The sequence below is a fragment of the Dermatophagoides pteronyssinus genome, unplaced genomic scaffold (assembly GCF_027571235.1).
Source record: "Dermatophagoides pteronyssinus isolate colony J.1.1.1.1 unplaced genomic scaffold, Derpt_VIB-CSIC_2022.12 sq0025, whole genome shotgun sequence".
In the NCBI taxonomy this organism is placed as follows: Eukaryota; Metazoa; Arthropoda; class Arachnida; order Sarcoptiformes; family Pyroglyphidae; genus Dermatophagoides; species Dermatophagoides pteronyssinus.
The window spans coordinates 90,229-113,883 of NW_027461549.1; the positions used below are offsets into that span (position 1 = coordinate 90,229).

The 23,655-nt window shown below is 28.8% G+C and overlaps 5 protein-coding genes and 1 long non-coding RNA gene across 8 annotated transcripts; 3 read left to right on the forward strand and 3 right to left on the reverse strand.

The window, feature by feature from the left end:
* Positions 1-4,186: 4,186 nt before the first annotated feature.
* Positions 4,187-6,206, reverse strand: 14-3-3epsilon (tyrosine 3-monooxygenase/tryptophan 5-monooxygenase activation protein epsilon). Its single transcript, XM_027347563.2, has 3 exons — positions 5,720-6,206; positions 5,319-5,625; positions 4,187-5,253 (listed from the first exon to the last, which is right to left on the reverse strand). The coding sequence occupies exons 1-3, from the start codon at positions 5,784-5,786 to the stop codon at positions 4,803-4,805; spliced, it is 825 nt and encodes a 274-aa protein (XP_027203364.2). The 5' UTR covers positions 5,787-6,206; the 3' UTR covers positions 4,187-4,802.
* A 1,545-nt stretch (positions 6,207-7,751) lies between these two features.
* LOC113797207 (uncharacterized) lies at positions 7,752-9,706 on the reverse strand. Its single transcript, XM_027347550.2, has 3 exons — positions 9,080-9,706; positions 8,200-8,995; positions 7,752-8,117 (listed from the first exon to the last, which is right to left on the reverse strand). The coding sequence occupies exons 1-3, from the start codon at positions 9,704-9,706 to the stop codon at positions 7,834-7,836; spliced, it is 1,707 nt and encodes a 568-aa protein (XP_027203351.2). The 3' UTR covers positions 7,752-7,833.
* LOC142645845 (uncharacterized) lies at positions 8,853-11,609 on the forward strand. The gene is made up of 2 exons (XR_012846884.1): positions 8,853-8,991; positions 9,133-11,609. It is a non-coding gene; the product is annotated as an uncharacterized LOC142645845 (long non-coding RNA).
* On the reverse strand, positions 11,453-17,312 carry gry (trafficking protein particle complex subunit 11 gry). Its single transcript, XM_075823248.1, has 4 exons — positions 16,889-17,312; positions 13,672-16,812; positions 11,966-13,590; positions 11,453-11,665 (listed from the first exon to the last, which is right to left on the reverse strand). The coding sequence occupies exons 1-3, from the start codon at positions 17,087-17,089 to the stop codon at positions 13,330-13,332; spliced, it is 3,603 nt and encodes a 1,200-aa protein (XP_075679363.1). The 5' UTR covers positions 17,090-17,312; the 3' UTR covers positions 11,453-11,665; positions 11,966-13,329.
* Positions 13,362-20,625, forward strand: LOC113797216 (uncharacterized). Of its 3 annotated transcripts, none has more exons than XM_075823256.1 (8): positions 13,362-13,395; positions 18,002-18,034; positions 18,111-18,202; positions 18,288-18,397; positions 18,481-18,603; positions 19,232-19,607; positions 19,676-19,833; positions 19,889-20,625. In XM_075823256.1, the coding sequence occupies exons 1-8, from the start codon at positions 13,377-13,379 to the stop codon at positions 20,517-20,519; spliced, it is 1,542 nt and encodes a 513-aa protein (XP_075679371.1). In that variant the 5' UTR covers positions 13,362-13,376; the 3' UTR covers positions 20,520-20,625. The 3 variants fall into 3 exon arrangements, with proteins under 3 accessions (XP_075679371.1, XP_027203362.2, XP_027203361.2); XM_027347561.2 differs by lacking the exon at positions 13,362-13,395 and adding an exon at positions 13,436-13,528; XM_027347560.2 differs by lacking the exon at positions 13,362-13,395 and having other exon boundaries at positions 17,512-18,034.
* A 167-nt stretch (positions 20,626-20,792) lies between these two features.
* Positions 20,793-23,442, forward strand: pasha (microprocessor complex subunit partner of drosha). Its single transcript, XM_027347533.2, has 9 exons — positions 20,793-20,825; positions 20,892-21,391; positions 21,465-21,607; positions 21,677-21,954; positions 22,024-22,196; positions 22,263-22,463; positions 22,530-22,722; positions 22,797-23,037; positions 23,102-23,442. Coding segments are annotated over exons 1-9 (1,971 nt in total). The 5' UTR covers positions 20,793-20,823; the 3' UTR covers positions 23,342-23,442.
* The last annotated feature ends 213 nt before the right edge of the window (positions 23,443-23,655 follow it).

Here is a 23,655-nt window from a genome sequence, read left to right on the forward strand (position 1 = left end):
TCTGGTAGCACCTTGTCCGAAAGACGAGTCTGTATAAACTGCCAGATCTTGATTCATTTTTCCGATAATTAAACATTGATCAATAGTACCAGATAAATATCGCAGAATTTGTTTTCCCGCATTGAATAGCGATTTCGTTGGTTTCGTTAGAAATCTTGACAACCAATTTGTAGCGAACATTATATCCGGTCTCGTTTTATTAGCAACATATAATAATGAACCAATCAATTTACGAATAGGTAAATTTTCATTTACTTCTTCTTCATCATTTTGTTGATACAACGAACTCATCGGTACGTACGTTGGTTTACAATTAATCATGTTAAATTCCATCATAATTTTTCGGATATATTTCGATTGATTAAGTTCAAAATGCTCCCCTTTATCGACAATTTCTATACCGAGATAATCTTTCAAATTACCAATATCAGTTACTTCAAACCGCTTTTCAAGATCTTTGACAATTTTGGTCAACTGATTTTCATCTGGCCCACAAAGTATGATATCATCGACATAAACGAGAAGCAAAATATTATTCTTCATGAATAAACATTTATCAGCGATACAACACTGAAATCCAATCGATAATAGATGAGAAGATATTGTTTTATACCATTGTAGCGGACTTTGTTTTAGTCCATATAACGCCTTTTTCAATTTCAAATGACCATTATCACCAAAACCTGGTGGCGTTTTTACATACAATTCTTCATCAAGACTAGCATTTAGAAATGCAGTTCGGATATCCAATTGTCGAGTACGATAATCAAACGTTTTTGCGTAGCTCAAAATCAGATTTGTTAATGTAGAATCAGGCGTTGGTGATGCAATCTGATCATAATCGATACCATATTTTTGCGAATAGCCACAAGCTACTAAGCGAGCTTTAAATGTGCCATCACGTTTACGTGTAAATATCCATTTCGTAGGAATTACTTTTCTTGACGAATCAAAGGAAACATTTTCAAACACTTTATACTTTCGTAATTGTGTGATTTCTTTGCTAATAGCTTGTTTCCATTCATCAGAATTGTTCGAATTGATCGCTTCATCATATGTAGTTGGTATTTCAATACTACTATCACTACATTGATATCCATAACGAACTGGTGGAATACCAAAATTCACACGTGTCGATCTTCTTACACCAACATTTTCTTCCGGTTCAATTGACGAATACGATTCACTATCATTTTCAGCTTCATATTCGGATGTTAAATCTTCATCATTTTCATGTTGACTAGTTGTTGATAAAGATGTCGATTCATTATCATGATCATTGTTTTCAATTTCATTTTCATCATTATCATCATCAGAACAATTGGAATTAACTAAATCAAAATTTGATCGTGGTGATTCATTGGACAAGTTTCGTGACGAATTATTCCAGTCAAAAAACATTTTATCTTCATTAAATTTCACATTATTTGTTATGACAATTTCGAATGTATTGGGATTTACCAAACGATAGTTAGTTGTTGAACCCGTGTAGCCAATGAACATGAGACGTTCTGATGTTTTATCGAATTTAGATGATCGTTTCAATTTTGTTATATGATGAAATGCCTCACAACCGAATGTACGTAAATGATTATAATTCGGCTTCTTTGAATAAAATTTTTCATACGGCGTCTTTTCATCAGCACGAATCCAGATGTTAATAACATAAATGGCATATGACATGGTCTCTGCCCACAATTGATACGGTGCACATGCAGAATTTAACAATAATCTTACCGTTTCAAAAACGGTTCGATTCATCCTTTCTACAATTCCGTTTTGTTCGGGCGAGTATCCGACTGTCGTTTCGTGTACAATACCATGCTGTTTGCAAAACGTTTTCAGCGTGCTATTCACAAATTCTGTACCTTTGTCGGTACGAATAGTTTTTACTTTACGATCAAGTCTTTTCTGATTAAAATCAATAAATTCGATTAGTTTAGATGCGGCATCAGATTTGAAATCAATGGATATACCAAACGTAAACCTGGTGCAATGGTCAACGATTAACATTCCATATTTACTTCCTTGAATCGATGGTACCGGAGATTCCCAAAGATCAATGTGCAGCATCTCGAATGGTTTTACATTTTCATAGATCATCGGATGGTTGTGTGGTGAAGCTACAGATTTATTTTGTGCACAATCATCACAATTTTCATATTTTAGATCAATTTGTGGCACAACTTTCTTAATCCGTTTCAATACATTTTTACCACAGTGAGCCAACCTTTTATGCCACAGATTCATTATAATGTTCGTAGGCTTGCTGTTGATGATCCATAAATTGTTCTCGTCTAAATTCGCCGTAAATGATATATTCTGCTTGAATATTTTTGCCTGTTTATTATCGACCGATATCTTGAATCCGTCTTCAACCAATTTAACCATTGAGACAAGATTCGAATTGAAATCTCCAAAAGCAACATCTTTCAAAATCAGTTTGCAGTTGGGCTTTGGTTCGATCATAACATCACCAGTCTTTACGGATTTGACTGTTTTTCCACTGGCAATTTCAAATTCAATTACATTGATTTTCGGTTCGATGAGGCAATTTTCATTAATTGTTATATGTGATGTGCATCCGGAGTCTAAGATCCATACATCAGGTGACTTTACAATCGATTTTTGCAACAAAGATTTAGCCATTCTCTTATCCTTTGTGCTTGATGATTTAGACGATTTTTCTTTCAGATTTGATGTTGATGAAGACAGTTTATTTTTCGATAATGATGATGACGATGATGATGATGTATTTAATTTTTGTTTCTCAATCCGTTGTCTGATCCAGCATTCATCACATGTATGACCAGGTTTCAAACAAAATGAACATCTGATATCACTTTTTGATGATTTCTTCGATGCCATTTTAGCCAATTCTTTATGATCATTTGATCCAGAATTCGATGCTATGGATTGGTATTTTGATTTCTCATCGTATTCAATGAATTCGTTGAGAATATCCTTCATCGTGCCATTTTGATTCATCATTATACGATCGGTCAATTGTTCAAATTTCGAGTTTGCTCGTAGCAAAAACATGACGACGATACAACGGCTTTTATCACTGAATTTTATCCAATCAGAATCAATCGATTCGAACTTCGCAACCAGTGTTTCAAACCATGTGCGAAGACTTCCGGAACGATAAGCACAATTTATCAATTCACTCAGCTTACGAACCGCTGTTGCATATGTATCCTTTTCAACGTCAGCCATTTGTTTCCAAATTTGGTAAACGCTGGTACAATGTTCGATAATTTCAAACTTTTCAGGAACAAATGTCAACGATATCGTTCCAAGACAATTCTGATATAATTGGAAATCCGGATGTGTCGAATCGAGTTCACCTTCCAAGAAATGACTGTATCCACAGCTTTTGAATGCCGCTTTTACTGACGTTATCCAGTGTTTCAGATTCTTTCCGTCATACTTCACAATTTGTGAAAACACGTAGTTTTCATGATTCGACTTGCGATGAACAACCGGTGTAGGTACAATATTATTTGATGATGATGATGTTGACGGCTGAATTAAATTTGCCTGTTCCATTCGTACCATTCGATCATTGAATTCAGACATCATTTCTAACATCATTTTAATCGAATCTTTACCACCATCATTATCATTCGACATTTTTGTAACGTACAAATTATTATTCGTTGGAACCACTGAGCAATGCTACCAAATGTTGAGATCCGGGAACGAGAATAATAAATAAACACGTGTTCACAGTTTAACATACAAAATGCAAGTAATTTATTTCAATTGAACACATGTACATCATCATAAAAAAATACATGTTATATGAATGGTAACTTCAATTCAAATCTACTCAATTTACAACAACGTCACGCAAACCAAAAGGGAAAAATAACAGGAAAAATTTGAATATTTTTTTTTTTTTGCTCCATAGTTTGATGATAATGATGATGATGATGAATGGATTCTATGTAAGAAATGTTGTAAACAAGTTATTTGAATCTAAATTGGTCACAAAAACAAACAAAACGACTAGGAACCGGATACGTTATTTGTGTAAATCTATCATATCCGATATGTGTGTGTCAAGTGTGTTGAAACGTTCGATTTTTTTCTGGTTGCTGGATCATAAAGAAATTTCAACAACTAAATTATCAAATTTGGAATTTTCTTTAAAAAAAAGAAGAAAACAAAACAAAACTAATCAAAATTTTAAACTTTTTTTTTTTTGTTCATCAAATCATAAAATAAGTGTATGTTTGTGTGTGTAACATGTTTTTTTTTGTTCATCATCTAATTAGGAATTCTATGTTTATTAAGTGTGTGAATTACAATGAATCAACGAATGAATGAATGAATGTATGTATGTATGATAAAATGAAATATATAGTTTGACTATTTTCTTTTGTGTTTTGTTTTTTTTAGGAAAAAAAATGTGAGCGTTTTTTCTTATTAATGGTGTGTGTGTATGTTGAAACAATATGAAAAAAAATTATAAGATTGGTAAAATAATATATATCGGGGTTGTTTTATCGTTGGCATCATCATCACCATTATCATCATTATTTGAATGGAATTTTGAATTATCAATATGGAGACTTTGTTTTTCTTTAAGTGAAAATATTGTTTTATCAAATTGGCTGTTATTGGTTGTTGAATGGAATAGGATTTCATGTGAAGAGAAAAAAAAATTTCAATTGGTTCCAACACAAGATGTGATTATACGAATATTTTTTTAAAATTTAATTTTGCACCCATTTGATTATTTTTAAAAATGATGGGTATCCATTAATAAGAGATGTACGTTTTTTTTGTTGTGATTATGCGTTTGGTTCATCGGTTGAAGCAATATTAGTAGCGGCAGCGGCAACTTTTTCACCACTATCACCACCGGCAGCATTTGAACCGGTAACTTCTTTTTGTTCACCATTTTGACTAACATCCGATGCCCATAATGTTAGATTATCACGCAATAATTGCATGATCAATGTTGAATCTTTATATGAATCTTCAGATAATGTATCCAATTCAGCTATAGCATCATCAAATGCTGTTTTAGCCAATCGACAAGCTCGTTCAGGTGAATTAAGTATTTCATAATAGAATACGGAAAAATTCAATGCCAAACCTAAACGTATTGGATGTGTTGGTGGTAATTCAGTAGTAGCAATTTCACTTGCAGCTTTATATGCAACCAATGAATTTTCTGCTGCATCTTTACGATCATTACCGGTTGCAAATTCGGCAAGATAACGGAAATAATCACCTTTCCTGTATAAAAATAATTTTTGTTAAAAAATTGTCAAAAAAACCAAAAATTTCTTTCATCTACTTACATTTTATAATAGAAAACTTTTGATTCACCATTGGCTGCAGCCGGTATCAAATGTTTTTCTAATACTTCCAATATATCATTACAAATTTCACGTAATTCTTTTTCCACTTGTAAACGATAATTTTTAATCAATTCCAATTTTGATTCACCACTATTTTTTTCCTCTTTTTGTTCAATAGATGATAATATACGCCAACTAGCACGACGGGCACCGATTACATTTTTATATGCAACGGATAAAAGATTACGTTCTTCAACGGTTAAATCACCATCAACCATTGCAACATTTTTCATTGCATTAACCATTTCTAATCAGAAAAAAAGAATGAGAAAATTAAAAAAAATTAAAAAAATTCAAGGTGGGATGGATGAATGGGAAAAAAAATCAATCATTTTGCTTACCATCATAACGTTCAGCTTGTTCGGCCAATTTTGCCTTATATACACTATCATCACGAGTTTCGGCCATTTTTCTTTTCTTTTTTTTTCACAAAATGAAATACAAATTCAAAAGAATCAAATGTGATTTAAAAAGGAATGATTTTAAAAATGTGTGCGTCAAAATTATGTTTTTTCGAAAAAACACCGGCAAAGGAAATTCTTGACGAACGAACAAACGAACAAAAAAAACGAATTTCGAATGTTTTTTTTTGGCAAACTAAAACAAAAAAATCACAATTCGAAAACAGTTAAGATAGAATTTGCTCACGAAAAAAAAACCACACCACCACCTTTTCTATCGTCGGGTATATGTTATTGAACGATAAATTGGAAAAAAAAACAATCCAAAAAGACTTATTTTTTCTCGAATCAATCAAATCAACCAGAATTCAAAGGATTCATCAAAAAGACATAGGAAAATTGTCGTTTTCGTTTTGTTGTTTGGTTTTTAAAAACAAAAAAAATTAATTCGTCTTTCAATCAATCAATCAAAAAAAATCAATCGTTCAACGACAATTCAATGGCGATGTCAATGATGATGGTGAGCAAATTGATTTCACTTTTGGCAAAAAAAAATAGTTGCAAATAATTTTTTCTTTTTCTTTCTTTTTTTTTGAGCGTTATTTCTATCAAACTTTCTCTCTTTTAAAAAGCAAAGATGAGGTAAGCACAATTTTATGGCCTTTCGGTATTGTTAATGATGATGGTGGTGGTGGTGTTTAGTGAGGAATAAAAAAAAAACATTGAACATTTACTCATCATTGATACAAACGAAATAGCAGCAGCAACGGTTAAGCTATTCACCCCCTCCATTCCACAATGAAATACCGCGGAGATGAATATATAAATTATTACTAATTAGTCACAATAGAATGTTTTTTTTGTTTACGTCAAAAGGTAGTGGTATGGATTAAAGTTTGATCAGTATGTTATATATAACAATTAAAAAGTGTAAACAACCAAGCCAGATGAATTAACGTTTATGACCATTGTGACTTTAACGACCAATTTTTTTTTGCCAACCATCATTCCCCCCAATATTATTACATCTCATGGTTGTTGTTTTTTTTCTTCTTTTGAAAATGGAGTGGGAGAAAACAAAACAAAAAAACAATTTTCATTTTGGCTGTTGCGTTGTTTTTACGTCTGGTCATATTATATGTGAATACAACGCCTTTATTTTTTTTTCTTTCAAACGCGCCCCAATATTGTTGAAAAAACGCAAAACAAACATTGGATGAATGATTTTTAATGTGATAGTAGTGGTATATACACTTGTTGTTGTTGTTGTTGATCAAATTCTAATTATTTGAATCGGGGGGGCGAAAGACAAATAAAAAAATAGCTGAAATTTTATGTCGGTCTCGATGTGTACAACAATTGTTGCTAGAATTTATTGATTTTTTTCAAAAAAAAAAAATTACAATTAAAAAATTCAAAATTTAATGGCGCGCGCGAGAGAGGGAAAAAACATTCAAATCAAAATGGGATCGATTCGATCCAATCGATTGATACAATCGATTGTTTGATGTATCGAACCAAAAAAAAAAAAAGATTCGAAATTTATTCAAGATCAAGGTTCTCAGGTAATCTCTTGTCCAAAACCGCAATTAAAAATCCGCAAAAATTGATTGATTGGCGGAAAAAAATTTCACTTCTTTTTTTACTCTTCTCTATTTTGAATTATGATGAAACAAAAATGAAATTAAAATTAAAAATTGAAAACATAAATATCATTATCAATGTGAAAACAAACAAAAAACAAATAAAGAAAATTTCTGATTCGTCATCATTAAATGTGTGTGTGTTTTTGTGTATCATTTTTGCTTCTTCCCATATACTTTTCACACAATCCGGAATCCACTATTCCGATTGAAAATTGGTTGCGTGTGTTGAATGTGTGTGTGTTTACATTTTATCTTCTATTTTTCTTTCACTCTAGTTTCCGGTTTAATTTCTCTCATATTGATAGAAACAAAAATTGTTGTTGCTGTTTTGTTTTTTTTTTGTTGAAAAAAAACAAACAAAATTTTATCATCTCGTCCGTTACCATGGTCATCATCATCATTATCGATCTAAATAAATATTATTGACATAAAAATAATAAACATTATTGTTGTTGTTAATGATAATCGATCCATTGTAAATGAACGACATTCAATCATTTTATCCATTTCGATTAATAATATTTCTTGTTTATGTTTTGATTGTTGTTGATCCATTGTTATTGATTCATCATCATTATTATCATTATAATAGCACTTTGTTTCTTTCCAAATATGTGACATTTGATTTTTTTCATTCTGTTCGATCCATGTTCGATACCAATTCAATTCACAGCTACAAATAAATGGATTATCTTTGATTTGGTTAGAGAGAAAAAGAAAAAGAAATTATTTTGAAAAACGATTGAAAAACATCATAAAAATGAAAATAGTTACCATGTAAATCAAGAATTGTTAAATTTTTATTCAAAAATTTTTCAAATAATTTTTTTGATAATTTTTTCAAATGATTTGAATTCAAATATAACCATTCCAATGATTCAAATGATTCAAATGCCATATCATCGATTGATTTTATACGATTTTTTTGTAAATATAAAAATTTTATACTTTTACCATATTGGCTAAATGATTCGGATTCAATTGTTTCAATTTGATTATTTTTCAAATCTAATTGTCGTAATTGTTTAATATGTTTCAGTGATTCAGATGGTATCATTGTTAATTGATTATTATCTAATTTTAACCATTCTAATGTTTGTTCAATACCATCAAATGTATGTTCATCGATCATTGATATTTGATTTGATTCTAAATCTAAATAATTCAATGCAGATAAATCGGCAAATATTGATGAATCTAATTGTCTGATTAGATTATTCGCTAGATTTAATGCATCCAAATGTTTTAATTGTTGAAGATTTTTCAATTCCATACGTGTTATCGTATGTATACGATTTTCATGTAATTGTAAACGTTGTAATGATTGTAAATATTTTAATGATTTGGATGGTATACGAGATAATTCATTACCACCAAGATTTATTTGTGTTACGTTCGGTCCAATACCAATAAATGCATGTTCATTGATGGCAAATATACGATTACCATATAATGATAGCCGTAATAATGATACGATACCATCAAATTGTTTTGAATCAATTGTTTCAATTTCATTATAATTTAAATTTAATGAAACTAATGTTGAAAGACCTTTTAATGCTTCAGGTATCTATAATTTTATAATTTTTATAAGTTTTTTTAATTTAAAAAATAGTAATTTTATAATTTTATAATTTTACAAATATTAACTTACTTTTTTAAATTTATTATGTGATAAATCTAATGATTCAATTTGTTCACTGATAGATCGAAAGGCATCTTGATCAACATCAATCATATTACAATTATGTGCCATTAAATGACGTACATTAATATTATTTAATAAACGTGCCGGAAATGAATGAATATAATTATTTTTCATTTTTAAATACATTATTGTTATACGTTGTTGTTGTTGTTGATTTTGATTATTATTATTATTGGATGGAAGTCGATTAAAAATCTCTTTGAGCGTTTCTAATTGTACACCTTCACAGATAATTTCTAAACCTTTTGTTATTTCATTACAAAGACATGGTTTGATTAATGATCGTACTGGACAACTATTTTCATTTCCATTCATCAATAAATTTTTACCACCACTACCACCACCATTATTATTATTATTATCAATTGCCTGAATAATTGTTGATTGTAAAAAGCAATAATATAAAATAATGAACCAAATTGATGATGATATTGTTGAATACATTGGTGTATGTTGTTGTTGTTGTTGTTGTTGTCCAAGGCTTTTGGTGATTTTCAATGATAAATTCTGTATATTAAATATTGTAAATGAAAATTTTTGCCACATTTTTTTTAATCGTTTTAAATGTTTCATCAACAACGATGACCAAATTTTTTTTGATTATTTCGGTGTTCAAGGTGTTTTGTATACGAACACTTTTCTGGTGTGATATGATCGCAATGAAAAAAAAAATGAAGGCCGAATGATAATGACGGAAATTTAATGTTTGATCAAAGAAAGGGTGAACAAAAATTAACAAGGTGAATAATGATGATGATTAAAAAAAAACAACGAAAAATTCAACGAAGAAAAAAATTTTTGGCTCGGGTTATATATTTTCCATGTTGTTTTTCTCAGGTTTTATTGGATCATTCCTATATAGTGGTTTTTTTTGCAAAAAGAAACCCGAGAAAATTTTGGATGCTGCGCTTATGAAATTTTTGTTTTTTTTGGATCCAGATATTCCAACCATCTTTTTTCATTCATTTCCAAAAAATGGATTCTTTTCGAAAATGGAATTATATAGAATTTAATCTGGTGGCGGTATGTTCAGTTTGGAATATCTGATGATCAATCAAAACGAAACCCATTCAAATTTTTTAATGTTTTTTTTTAGTAAAAAATAATTTATTTAAAAAGAAAGAAATTCCGTTTCGTTACTGACATTAAGAAAAAAAATACAAACTTATAAGATTTTATAATATAAAAAAGTGGCTTTTTTTGCAAAATAAAAAATATTAATTTTCAACCAAATCAACAAAAAATAATATGATTTTTCCATTTTCTGCATCTCCTTTTTCTTCTATGAATCAACTTTCAATTCTTCTATAAGATCATAAAAACTAGTGACAAACCATTTAGCTTCTTTTTTAACTTTTTCACGAATCTGATTACCACCGAATCCAATGAATGCATCCTAAGAATTGAAAGAAAAGAAAAATTTCAATCAATTTTCAATTTGGAAAAATAAACAATTTTCGCAACTTACAGCAGGTGGACATGCTTCCATATCGGTAACACCATCACCAATAATTGTAACCATACGATATTTATAACGATTTTTTAAATATGCAATAACTTTTGCTTTACCATGTTGTTGACATGTTGGTTCAGTTTCATCAAAACCGGCATAATTTCCATCATAAAAAAATTTTATCCGATTTGCATAAATATTTTTATATGGAATGTGTAATTCTTTGGCAACTGGTTCAATTATTGAATAAAAACCACCCGATACTAAATAAACGGCAACATCATTTGCATGTAATAATGATACTAATTCTCTGAAATAATAAAGGTTTTTTTATAAGTAAAAGTTTACTTTGTAAAAAAAAACAAAAACAAATTTACTTAATTCCCGGTGTAAATCTTGGTGGATGTGTACGTAAATAATCATTAATCATATCAACTGTTGGTTGAATTAATTGTAAACGTTTACTTAATGCATCATGAAAACTACAACCACCACGCATTGCACGTCTTGTCCTAATTTTTTTGAATTGTGATTATATAATTTTTTGAAAATTGATTAAAAACAAAAACTTACATTTCCATAACCTCTTTTTCTTTATTTGCAAATTTAGCCAATTCATCGATTGCTTCATCACGACAAACAGTTGAATCAACATCAAAACAAACAGCATCCGATGAACGAAATATTTGTCTTAATGTATTTTCATCCAACAACATATTAACACCATTATTACCATTGGTAATTGTTGCCATTTTTTTTCTTATAAACTATAAAATGAATCAAATCAATTCAATTCGATCAATGATCCAAATATTTATACACACACACACAAGTTGTCTGTGTGCCTGTGTATATAAATAACTTACCACCACCACCACCGATGATAAATTCCAATGTCCAAATAATTCGGTCACCGTTCTTATCGTCGTCGTCGTTCGTAAAATGATGTTGTTTTTTATTGATGCAAAGTTGACAATCTTTGTTGCTTTTTTTTGTTCGTAATGGAAATTTGAAACAACCAAATCGATGGGTTTTCACTGATGCTTTCTAATGACGTATATAATAATGATGATAATCTTCTGTTAAGATTGGATTTGATAAAATTGTTAATTTTATTATTTAGAAAGAAAGAAAAAGTTTGCTTCGTTCATTTTTTGCTTTTCGAATGCTGTTTAATGTGTCATCGACACTTAAACCGATGTGTAACCGCGATGGTTGGTTGATATGATAATATAATTTTTGTTTGTTTGTTTGTTGTTTTTGTTTTTTTTTTTTTGTTCAATGGACATTATTCGATGTTGATGATAATCAACATTCGAATGTTCTACATTTTCCCGAAAAGATTTCTTTTCTTTCGAAATTGAAAACAAAAAACTTACATGATATTTTCGATCCAGAAATGAGCAAAATGTCGAAAAAGATTCTTTTTTTTAGAATTCTGCTACCGTCTGTCCATGATGATTGACGATGATGATTATGATTATGAGTGTTGATTTTGAGATTTGAAAAAAACACTAAGAAAAAATTTTTGTTTGATCGAAGAAAATGATTTGAAAACAAAAAATGATGAAAATCAATTCAATATATACAAATTGATTGATTTTGTTCTTTTTTTTTCGGTGGAAAACTTATTACCATTTGATGATGATGATAATATTTTTCTGTCTCGATAATATTTCAATTAATCGGCTGTCATTCTGTATTTCTTCGTTAAGAATTTATAATCATTTCAATCAAATCAATCAATCAGACCACATATATGTGATGATGATGATGTACTACCACCACAACAACCACCACCAAAAAGTAAAAAAGAAATCTTTGATTATCTTGATTTGATGATCATTTGATGATCATTTGATGATCATTTTTCCTTTTCTTTCATTCAATTGAATCATCATCATCATCAAATAATGATCCAATCATATCATATCTTCAGGTTTTTTCAATTTGCAAATTTTTTTTTGTTGGCCTCACTAAAAGAAAAACTTTCTCTCTGTTCGTTGCTGTTGTCGTTGTTTCAATTTTTCTTTCTCTTAATTGATGATGTCAATGATTAGGTAGGCGTATCGATTTGTAAACATTCGATGTTTGATGTCGTTTGACTACTTTTTTCTCTCCTATTTTATCTTATTTACCATCGATCGATTGTAGGCGTAGTGGTTGTCTCTTCGTTTATCGTCGTCGTCGTTATCATTGATTTAATCGATTCGATTTGATTTTTTTCGTTTTTGGATTTACTTTGATTCGAAAATTTTATTTATTTGCCACAGAAAATTTGTGTAATCCAAAATGACGTCATCCGACAACAACAACGATGATGATAAGTATCTCTTCCTTATGGATTATATGATATGCCGAAACAACAAAAAACAAAAAAACAAAATCGATGACATTTGTTTCATTTGATGATGATGAGGATTATGATGATTTTATAAACCAAAATCAAAGGTCAACGATATATATGTTTCAGTCGAAAAAACAAAACACAACAAAACAAAATAAAACACAATCGGTTTATGATGATCAAAGTCGAAATCATTTCATACCACTACTCTCTATCAACATCATAATTTTTTTGTTTTTCTAAAAATAAATTTTTTTTTATTATAATTATCATCATCGTTCGGGTATTGCAATTAAGCACACAGACAGAAAAACAAGCGGGGAAAAAAAGTAAAAAAAAAATATAAACAGATTCAGATTTTGATATTGCCTTTCAAAAATCACAAGATCATCAGATTTACAGATTAATATTTGTTCGTAGTTTTGGTAAAACAAATACTGTTGATGAAATCATCTGACCAATGTAATCAATTTTAATTGAATGTGTAATTGTTTGTCGATTTTGTACACTAATATTCGATGTTAAAATTGATAATGAATTTGAAACCAATGGATGTACCATAATATCTAATTTTGGTAAAACAAGTTGACCACATGTAAGTGGAAAAAATATAAACATTTGTTCGATTATTGAACGTGATGGTAGAATCATTTTTATCTATTCGAGAGAGAAAGAGAGAGGGGGAAAAAATATCGATTATTAATTACGATTAATCGATTTTTTTTTAATGTTACTTACTTGTCGATTTCCGGCAATCATAAAATATTCTGCCTGACCAATATGTAATTCAAGATTAACATCAACATCTAATCGACTAGTAATTCGATATTTAGCCATAAATGGATTACGTGCATATAATTTATCTGGTAAAAATAATTCAATATAAATTATAGCCGGTATAATTGTTATTGATGGTAATTGAAATATTGTTTCCGATAATATTGGATTGATGGTAGTCGTAGCAGAAGCAGCAGCAGCATCAACAGATTGAGATTTTCGATGCCATCGTATTGACCATGATCCTAATGAATGCGGTTGTTGCTGTTGTTGTTCGGATTTAATACAGGTCATTATATATGAATCGATAGATGTTGTTAAATCTTTTGTTAATAACATTGGTAATTTTAACATTTCTTTTGAATTTATTTGAAAATTTTCACTGAAATTTGAACTAATTGAATCAATTTCAATTGAATCATCGCCAATGTTATAATAGCCATCTTGTTGTTGTTGTTCATCATTATCATCATTATTCTTAGGTAAACGTAAATGACAATTCAATCTAAATGGCTCATCAAATCGTATGGTTGATGTATCGGGATTAGCAAAATTAGTAATTTTAGCTACAAATTGAAATGGTTCAATAACATTGATTGATTTTTGAAAATTTTTTGCTATCGAAATTGTTGATTGTTGATCAATTTCATTATTATTTCTTTTGATTATTAAATCATAATTAAATTCAAATGATAATAATTTTGTTCCAAGATCTTGTGGACAAAATATAAGATTTATGATTATTTCATCATCACCATTATTGCGACAAGGTTCAATTTGTTCGGCTATTAAAATATCCGAATCAAATGGAATTGGTTCGATATCATCATTTTTACGATTGAACCATTTATCATTTGAATCGGTCGTCGTCGTTGCAACAATGTTGGTATCAATATTGGTTTCGGTAGCAGCTATAGCCACTTGTTGCTGCTGCTGCTGCTGTTGTTGTGTTATAATTTTTGATCGTAATTTTAAATTACTAATAACATGATGTTCCTGTGATTGTAATCGCAAACGAATCGATGCATTTTCATTACGAAATAAATATTGTTTCATATCAATATCAATTAATTTTAAACGTGATTCTAATTCCAATATTTTGGCTTCAATTTGTTGATCAATTTTATTAAAACGAATTGAATCATTTGTTATCGATATGATTGGTGATATTGTTGTTGAAATCGATATATTATAAAGCCATTGAAAACGTATGGAAATTTTTGATTTCAATATGAATGCTATTTCACTGATTTTAATACGTGAATATTGTCGATCTGATGGCAGTAATTGTAAACGAAATTTAAATAAATTTAATGAATTTGGATAAATTATCGGTTGTTGTTGTTGTGATAATAATTGACATTGTTTATCAAAATCAGGTATTTCAAATTTTATCTGAACATCAATCGAATCAAATTGTTCATCAAGTTGATTAAAAATAGCAACCATAATATTGATATCATCTTCAATTGTATATTGTTGACAATCAAATTTAACTTTACATTTAAGAAAATTTATTTCATGATCTGAATTGATTAAAATTTCATTATTACTATTTGATTGTGGCAAACCATTTCGATCGATTTCAGCCAATTTTAATGGCCATTCTGATTCAGCTTTGAATAAAGTTTTTTGATCAATAATTTTTTCAAAATCTTCATCATCCAAATGATATTGTTGAAATTCTAATCGTAAAAAACTTAATAATGATTTCAGTAGTAAACTTTTACGTTTCAAATCAACAATATCATTCGATATATATTCGATTGTACATTTACAAACATTAACAAAATCCATTGATAAATAAGCTGAACATAGAGCAAATTTTGCTAAACGTTTATGAATCGGTTTCCAACGTTCTTCACGATAATAACCCAAAATATTACCAAAATAATCTAATGCATCATTATAATTAGCTTGTTGAAAATATTCCATACCAATTAGATACATAACAAAACGCATAAAACGTGGTTTTTTAAATTTTTTGATCTGATTCAATACATTAATATAAAGTTTTATCAATAATGGTGCTAGATCTGTTTTCTGTTCAATATAATAAAAAATTTTTACATAAATATCATTCGATTCATCTGGTTGATACCAATTTAATTGACCAATAAATTCGGATTGATTTTGTTGTAATAAACGTTCAGCATAGACAATTTCATCCGGATTTAATGCTAATGATAATTTGAATTTTTTACTTGATTCACGACGTTTTATCATATACATTGCTGATTCAAAATAATAAACACCTGGATTCTGTGATGATGATGGTGATAAATGTAACATTGATATTGACATATCGAATAATTCACCAAACAGGAAAAATTGATTTGCAAGCCATGCATAATGTTCAAATTGTAAACGTTCATCATCGGCAAAACGATTCTGAAATATATCGATATGTTTACGAAAATATGAAATAGCATCCAATGGAATGTTTATATAGAATGATAAACGTATAATTTTATAATTTAAAATTGTTGCTACATTTTTAATTTCGAATAAATTTTTCGATGTTAAACGTATTTCCATTAATGATGCATATGCATTTTTATAATGTACTAATGCTTGATTATAAATCTGACGAATTTCATGATAAAATCCAAGTTTAAATTCATGTCGTACAAATAGGTAATTTTGTGTTGTTTTATTTAACTGATCACGATATGATTTAATCTGTTTAACTTTTAATGAAAAATGTTGTTTAACCAAATCATTCAATGCTAATTCAATACGAATTACATATGCTGGTATTGATTGTTCATCTTGAATCGGTATGATGAATAATGATTTTGGATTAATATCACATTCTTCACAAAGACGTGCTGCTTGATCTTTATATTGATTAGCATCAGGATCTTGATGACAAGTAATCGGTACTGGTTCACTTTGTAATAAAATTACAACAATTTTTACCTGACGATTTGTTAATGTTAATTTTAATGAATTTATTTGATCAATTAATCGATGACGATCTAATTGTTGCCAATCGGGTAACAATGCAAACACAGCTACCAATGATGGTATTTCAAACAAATGTTTATTCAACCATTTAGTTTTGATTATACCGGTAGGTATATAACGATCATATGATCGCTAAAAAAACAACAAATATTTAGATAATGAAAATTTTTAAAAATCCAAAAAATAAAACAGATTATAAATTACTAACCCGATGTTTAGATGATGGAAATTGATGATCATTATTTAATAATTTATAATATAAAACTGGCCGATCAGCTGTACGATTAATAGCAAAACTATTCCATATTAATGAATGTATAGAATTATTCGCGGCATCTAAACCAATCAACGATATATATGGTACCGGATTAACGGATATTTCTTCGGGAATATTATTATTATTATTCATTATGGTTTTTGACAAGAATTTCAATTCTTAACGTGTCGCCTTTTTTGTTCGAATAACAAAAATTATGACCCGTTATTTTTTTTTGTTCCTATTTCCACCTGACCAAATGTGTGTTCGAATCGAATCGAAAACAATCGAAATAGTTTTCCAAAATTTTTTAATAAATATTTTTTCTTTCTTTTCAATCAAAAATTCTGCAATTTCTAAGAAAGTATTAAATATGAAACAACAATTCTAATCATGATTTAGATATCAAAATAACCGAATGAAGAAAAAACAACTATAGATCAAGGTAAACAACATGTGTGTTTGTTAGATTGGTCATTGCCTTGATATTTCGTTTCAATGTTTGATTCATTCATTTACCGTTTGAAATAGGAAATGATTTTTGTTTTTGATTCTTAAAATTTGTTTTTAGCCATGAAAAGTAAACTTAAACGCACTTAAACTTAAATATCAATATTGATGTTTGAACAACAACAACAAAAAAGGTGGAGTTTGCGTCATCAACCGAGCCGTCGTCGTCGTCGATAGTCGATAGTCGACGACGATGAATTGGCAGAAAATAATTTTTATTTTTCAATCAAATGATGAAATCATATATTAATGGTCGATTTGTAATTGATTGGTGATTCTCAATTAATTTACAAAATTTTCTGATTTTTGAATTTGAATCAAAAAGAAAAGAGAAGTTCGATTGTTCCAAAAAACAAACATTCGTGCATTATATATCGATTATAATCGATAATTGTTGTTCATCATCATTCGAATTCGAATTCGAATGTCCTGCGATTGTTTTTGTTTTTGTTTTTTGTCGTTGAAGAAAAATTGTTCCAAATCCCATTATAATCATAATGAATAATAATCAAGAACGTTATGAAGTAACACTTTATATTTATGATCTATCCAAAGGTATGGCCAGATCATTATCGACATTATTTTTAGGTAAGTTTTCGATTTCCGGTTATTTTCTTTTTTAATTTAAAGTACCGTTTTTTATTTCTTTGAAAATTCGTTAAAGGTCGTGAAATTCCGGCCATTTGGCATACATCAATTGTTGTTTATGATCGTGAATATTTTTTCGGTGGTGGTGGAATTGAAAGCTGTATAGCTGTAAGTTTTTTTTTCTTCTCTCGTTTAAAATGATTTTTTCAAATTGATAATTTTCTTCAAACTTTTTTTCCGGGTAATTAATAAGGGTTCATGTCAATTAGGACAACCAGATCAAATGCTGTCATTAGGTTATACCGAAGTATCATATAATCTATTTCTTGAATATCTTTTTTCATTGGGTGAATCAACATTTTCGTAAGTAGTGTTTTTTGCTGTTCATCTTGATCAGATTCCTGCCTAACGATATGTTTTTTATTTATTTTTTTAAAAAATAACAGACCCAGTTCATATCAAATATTCGAAAATAATTGTAATAATTTTTCAAATGAAATTGCCCTATTTCTTACTGGTAATGGCATTCCAGATGAGATATTGAACCTACCAAATGATTTTCTTTCAACGTATGTATTTACACTATATAAATTATATAAGGGGAAAGGTGAAAAGAGGGAGGGTTTTTTCCACCACCAACAAAACACACCCACAATATTTAAACATTAGCGATTAGCAAACAAATTCTTTCATAATGATAATTTTTTTTCAAAAAAAGAATTTCTATATTTATACATTTAAAGTTATAACATTTTGATGATGATGACAGAAAAAAAAGAAAAATTTCTTCGAAAACAACATGATGATAAGGAACAAATAACAGAATTGCTAGACAATGTGAAATCCTATTCCCATTTAAAAATCATCATGTAATGTTGTTGTTGTTGAGAGTGAAAGAAAAAAGAATATTCTATTCATAGAATAATATTCTGAAATGCAATGAAAAATAGAGAAATAAATTTAAAATTAAGATTTTCTGTTTTTTTTTCTCTTTCTCACTTTCACTTCCCCAAAAAAATCACATTGAATTGGATCGATTCCAAATGTTTTGGAAAAAATAGTGATTTTTTTTTTGGTTCAGATTTTCTTACATTTTTTTCTCGTCAGTGTTTTGTGTGTGTGTGTGTGAAAGTTTTTTTTTCAAAATTGAAATTTATTTTTCGTAATTTGTTGTTGTTGTTTTCTACATGATTTCAGGCCAATTGGGCAAACATTTCAACAATATTTCAATTCAGTAACAATACGACCAAAAGGTTCGGGTGTACGTTTCTATAATCCGGACGTTTGTGACGATAATAATAGTAATCGACAACAAATTGAAAATAAAATTCCCGATTCATCATCATCATCATCGACAACGAAGACGATAAAATCTGTTCCAGTTAAAGAATTAGATAAATCAAAAATGTCTGATGATCAATTGGAAAATAGTGTTAATAATATTGAAAATATTGATAATGGTAATGATGATGATGATGATGGTGGTAAAATTACCGGTGATAAATTTACAACATCAACATCAAGACGTTCATATAAATATGAAGATCCACCAATTACATTCAAAGATATTGATGTAAGCATTATTATATTTTGATCCCATTTTTCGATAATTGCAAATCAATTATTTTTTTATAAAATCAGGGATTAGCAGCCATACGTAAAGTTGAAGAAATGGTATTCACAATGTTAAATCCGGAACAACAACAATGTTTAAAAGAAATTGATGAATATTTACAATCAGAATCGGGTGCCTGGGCTATTGGTGATGAACATTTGGATCTTATTTCCTTTTTACTCAAGTTAGTTAATTCTTTGGGAGGGGTTTTTGAAAAATAATTTTTTTTCTCCAAATAGCGGTGGTGATGGAAAATTTGCACCAAATGTAACATTATTAACATTAGAAGTACTACAGGCTGCTTCATTAAAAGAAGATGTTGTTCTTATTCTACATCAAGATCGTAAAGATCATCGTATAATGAGCTATATAAATCGTATCGAAAATCTAACACTTGCTGAACAGGAAGAGATTGTTAAATTATTATGTAATCTTTGTGGACAACCATCAACAATCGATTGGCTAATGTATATTAGTGAATGGTTTGAAGAAAATGGACAACCAAATAGTAATTCACGTGTTACGATTCGTGCAGCCGTACATACATTGCTCAATGATCAATTAACAACATTACAACGTAATGGTGTTTATCTTATTTATAATCTATCATTGAAAGAAGTTTTCGAAGATGTTTCAATTGAATTAGCTACAGCTGTATTGCAATATATGCATAGTGATTTACCGGATGATCAAGCATTGCTTTGTTTAACAGCAATAACACGATTTATTGAGATTAGTCCAACAGATGTACCGGCATTGATCAAAATGCTTGGACCTGATCTAAACAAATATAAAGGAAAAAATGAAAAAATGGATAAATTACTTGCAATGATCGATGAAAAAGTGGCCAAATTACCATCATTTTCTTAAATGTTTTTATCTTGACAATTTTGTTACAACAATGAATGTTTTTTTCTATTATTTTGATGATTGAATTATTATTATAATTATAACTATGCCTTATATTATTTCTGAATATGATTCTGACTGTTTTTGTTGATTATTAATTTTTTGAAGAAATTTTTTGAAAAAAAATTGATAAATCTGATCACTGGATGGCAATATGTATGATTTTTTTAAAAAATGAATGCAATGAACGCCATCTTTTGATTTGTTTATGTTGAATAATGAATAAACATTCCGAACAAGTGTGTTTAGTTCAAAACAAAATTTGATGTAAAATTTTTGTTTATTAATTGTTTATATTTTTTAAATTGATTCTATCAGTATTAAAATTAATAGGAAAAAAAACATGTCAGAAGATACTGAAATGGATTCTATTGTTGATAATATCAATGATGTGAATGATGAATGTAAAAATGATGAAAAGCAAATCGAAGAAATTTCGATTGATAATTTGACAAACATCGATGATCAACAATCTGATAATAATCATAATGATTCAACAATAACGATGAATGAACCATTGAATAATGATCAAGATATTGATCAATGTTCAATGGATTCATATGATTCGGATGATGATGATTGTACATTTATTGATAATATGTTAGAAGAAAATGTTGATATTGAAGCAATAAAACGTTGTGAACAGGTTAAACGTAAATTGGATGATTTAGATGTTGAAGATCAAGTCAATCAAACTAAACAATCATTAGAATCAACAACAACAACAGTCACTACTACTAATAATAATACTGCTGCACGTGTTCCAACAAAAACTGGTAAAAAACGTGCAGCCAAATCACGAATCGAAACTAAACAGAAAAATATTCTAGTCAGTAAGTTTTTTTCGTTCGAAGTTATTTTGTTGTGAATTTAATCTATTACGAAATTGTTTCGAAAATCGAATAGAACGTGGTCATGATCTATTTGAAATTCTACCCGAAGGTTGGGTAGAGATAACACATTTTAGCGGTATGCCAATCTATCTGGATAAACGAAGTCGTGTTTGTACATTATCTAAACCATATTATCTTGGTTCAGGTAGTGCACGTGTAAGTGATCAGAGATTTTTTTTTTTGATTGAAATTTTTTTTTAAAATGTTTTTCCAAAATACAAACAGAAACATCATATACCATTATCAGCTATACCATGTTTACAATATCGAAATGAATTGGAAAAAGAACGTAAAGCACGTGAAGAAATGGAATTGAAATGTTTAAATAACAATAATGATAATGAGGGTGATGGTGAACAACAAACCCAACAAACACAACAACCGATTGCCAAAGTTGAAACACTTGAAGAAAATAAAAAAGAACGTTCACTTGATTCGATCAAAATACGAGAATATTGTCGACAATTATTTGAATTCAAAACGATTACAGTGAAAAAATTTACGTTAGTTTTTTCGTTTTGTTCTTTGGTTTGAATTTGAATTCAATTTTTTTTGTTTTGTTTGTTTCTTAGAAATTGGGCTGATCGCCGGAAACATGAACAATTGAAAAAAATAGCTCAACGACCATCATTGCCTGAATCGACAAAATTAATTACCTGTACGATACCGAAAATAATACCGAATAATAATAATAGTACGGCTGGTACTGCAGCTCAGACACTTGTCAGTAAACCATTTAAAAAAGGTTTGTTAAAAATAATTTTCGATAGAAATTTTCGTATTGATTTTGATTTTGATTTATCGAAATAAGAATTCATTATGAATCCAATGGGAAAATCAGATATTTGTATTCTACATGAATATGTACAACATACTGAACGTACACAACCAAAATATATATTCGAAGAACTTGAAAATGTTAGTAAACCATATTGTGCAACAGTTTTTATTAATGATATGGAATATGGTAAAGGTTATGGTAGTAGTAAAAAAGAAGCAAAAACTGAAGCAGGTAATTTTCTAAAAAAGTTAATTTTGAAAAAAAACTATGATTATCATTCTTTAATTTTTTTTACAGCACGAATCAGTCTTGATATATTAATACCGGATTTAAAAAATACATTAAATCAAGAACAAAATAAATCAGAATCATCATTAAATGATTTAAAATTTTTTGATACAATTTCTATTGAAGATCAACGTGTTAGTGAATTATGTTTAAAAGCTGGACAATATTCACCATATCAGATATTGGTTGAATGTATTAAAAGGTTTGTTTTTAGTTTTGTTGTTGCTATTGTTTGATCCTCTGATGTTAATGATTCTTGTCTAATTCTTTGGGTAGATTATATGGTTTTGAAGATTTGGACATAAAAACCGATACAAAAATTGTAAAACATCATAAAATTGAATTTAAAATGACAGCCGGTACACATGAAGCTATTGTAATTTGTAAAAATAAACGTGAAGGTAAACAACGTGCTGCACAGAAAATTTTAAAAAGTATACATCCACAATTAAATTGTTGGGGTGCATTACTTAAATTATATGGACAAGGTTCATGTAAAACATCCAAAGAGAAAAAGGTAAAAATTTTTTTCATATTTTTTTCTTCAAAAATTAACACTTTATTCGCACTTTTTTTTACAGGAAGAAGCACAAAAAATAACTGAATTACAAAATAATGCCTGTTCGAATAAACCAAATTATGCAATTTTGAATAAATTAAAAGAAGAAATGCTTAAACTTCATGATGAAAATGGTAAACAACAACAACAACAACAACAATTATCATTACCTGCTATATTAAATGCAACAGTTGTTGGTCAATGTGGTAAAAATGTTAAAAATCGTAAAGAAAAATTTCAAAGATCATCACAGAATTTATAAAGTAGAGTGCCTCCTGAAATGATTTAAATCAAGACTTTCCATTAAGATAAAATCAATTGAGAGAAAACGACAAGCTTTTTGCATGAACATTCTAAATATTTTATCGTATTTTTCGATACAAAATTTTTTAAAAAATGAATTCAATTTTTTTTAGTTTTTTCTTTTAATAAAATTTTTTTTCAAATTTAAAAATACAATCGATTGTTATCACTATCGATATTCGATGACTCATTTTGATTTCATCAATAAATACATTTCATAGTACCACTACCCTGTGAGTATTACTACTACCAGCACCATCATTCACATAATAA

Bases quoted from the DNA above. Each gene is read 5' to 3' on its own strand.
- LOC113797216 (XM_027347560.2), top strand. From the start codon at position 17,944: ATGAATAATAATCAAGAACGTTATGAAGTAACACTTTATATTTATGAT. The intron at 18,604-19,231 runs GTATGTATTTAC...ACATGATTTCAG, and splicing joins CCAAATGATTTTCTTTCAAC to GCCAATTGGGCAAACATTTC. The intron at 19,834-19,888 runs GTTAGTTAATTC...TTCTCCAAATAG, and splicing joins CTTATTTCCTTTTTACTCAA to CGGTGGTGATGGAAAATTTG.
- gry (XM_075823248.1), bottom strand. From the start codon at position 17,089: ATGAATAATAATAATAATATTCCCGAAGAAATATCCGTTAATCCGGTA. The intron at 16,813-16,888 runs GTTAGTAATTTA...TTGTTTTTTTAG, and splicing joins TTCCATCATCTAAACATCGG to CGATCATATGATCGTTATAT. The intron at 13,591-13,671 runs GTAAGTAACATT...TCTCTCGAATAG, and splicing joins TGATTGCCGGAAATCGACAA to ATAAAAATGATTCTACCATC.
- 14-3-3epsilon (XM_027347563.2), bottom strand. From the start codon at position 5,786: ATGGCCGAAACTCGTGATGATAGTGTATATAAGGCAAAATTGGCCGAA. The intron at 5,626-5,719 runs GTAAGCAAAATG...TTTTCTGATTAG, and splicing joins ACAAGCTGAACGTTATGATG to AAATGGTTAATGCAATGAAA. The intron at 5,254-5,318 runs GTAAGTAGATGA...ATTTTTATACAG, and splicing joins AAAGTTTTCTATTATAAAAT to GAAAGGTGATTATTTCCGTT.
- LOC113797207 (XM_027347550.2), bottom strand. From the start codon at position 9,706: ATGAAACATTTAAAACGATTAAAAAAAATGTGGCAAAAATTTTCATTT. The intron at 8,996-9,079 runs GTAAGTTAATAT...ATAAAATTATAG, and splicing joins CACATAATAAATTTAAAAAA to ATACCTGAAGCATTAAAAGG. The intron at 8,118-8,199 runs GTAACTATTTTC...ACCAAATCAAAG, and splicing joins AACAATTCTTGATTTACATG to ATAATCCATTTATTTGTAGC.
- pasha (XM_027347533.2), top strand. The intron at 22,464-22,529 runs GTAATTTTCTAA...TTTTTTTTACAG, and splicing joins AGAAGCAAAAACTGAAGCAG to CACGAATCAGTCTTGATATA. The intron at 23,038-23,101 runs GTAAAAATTTTT...TTTTTTTTACAG, and splicing joins AAACATCCAAAGAGAAAAAG to GAAGAAGCACAAAAAATAAC.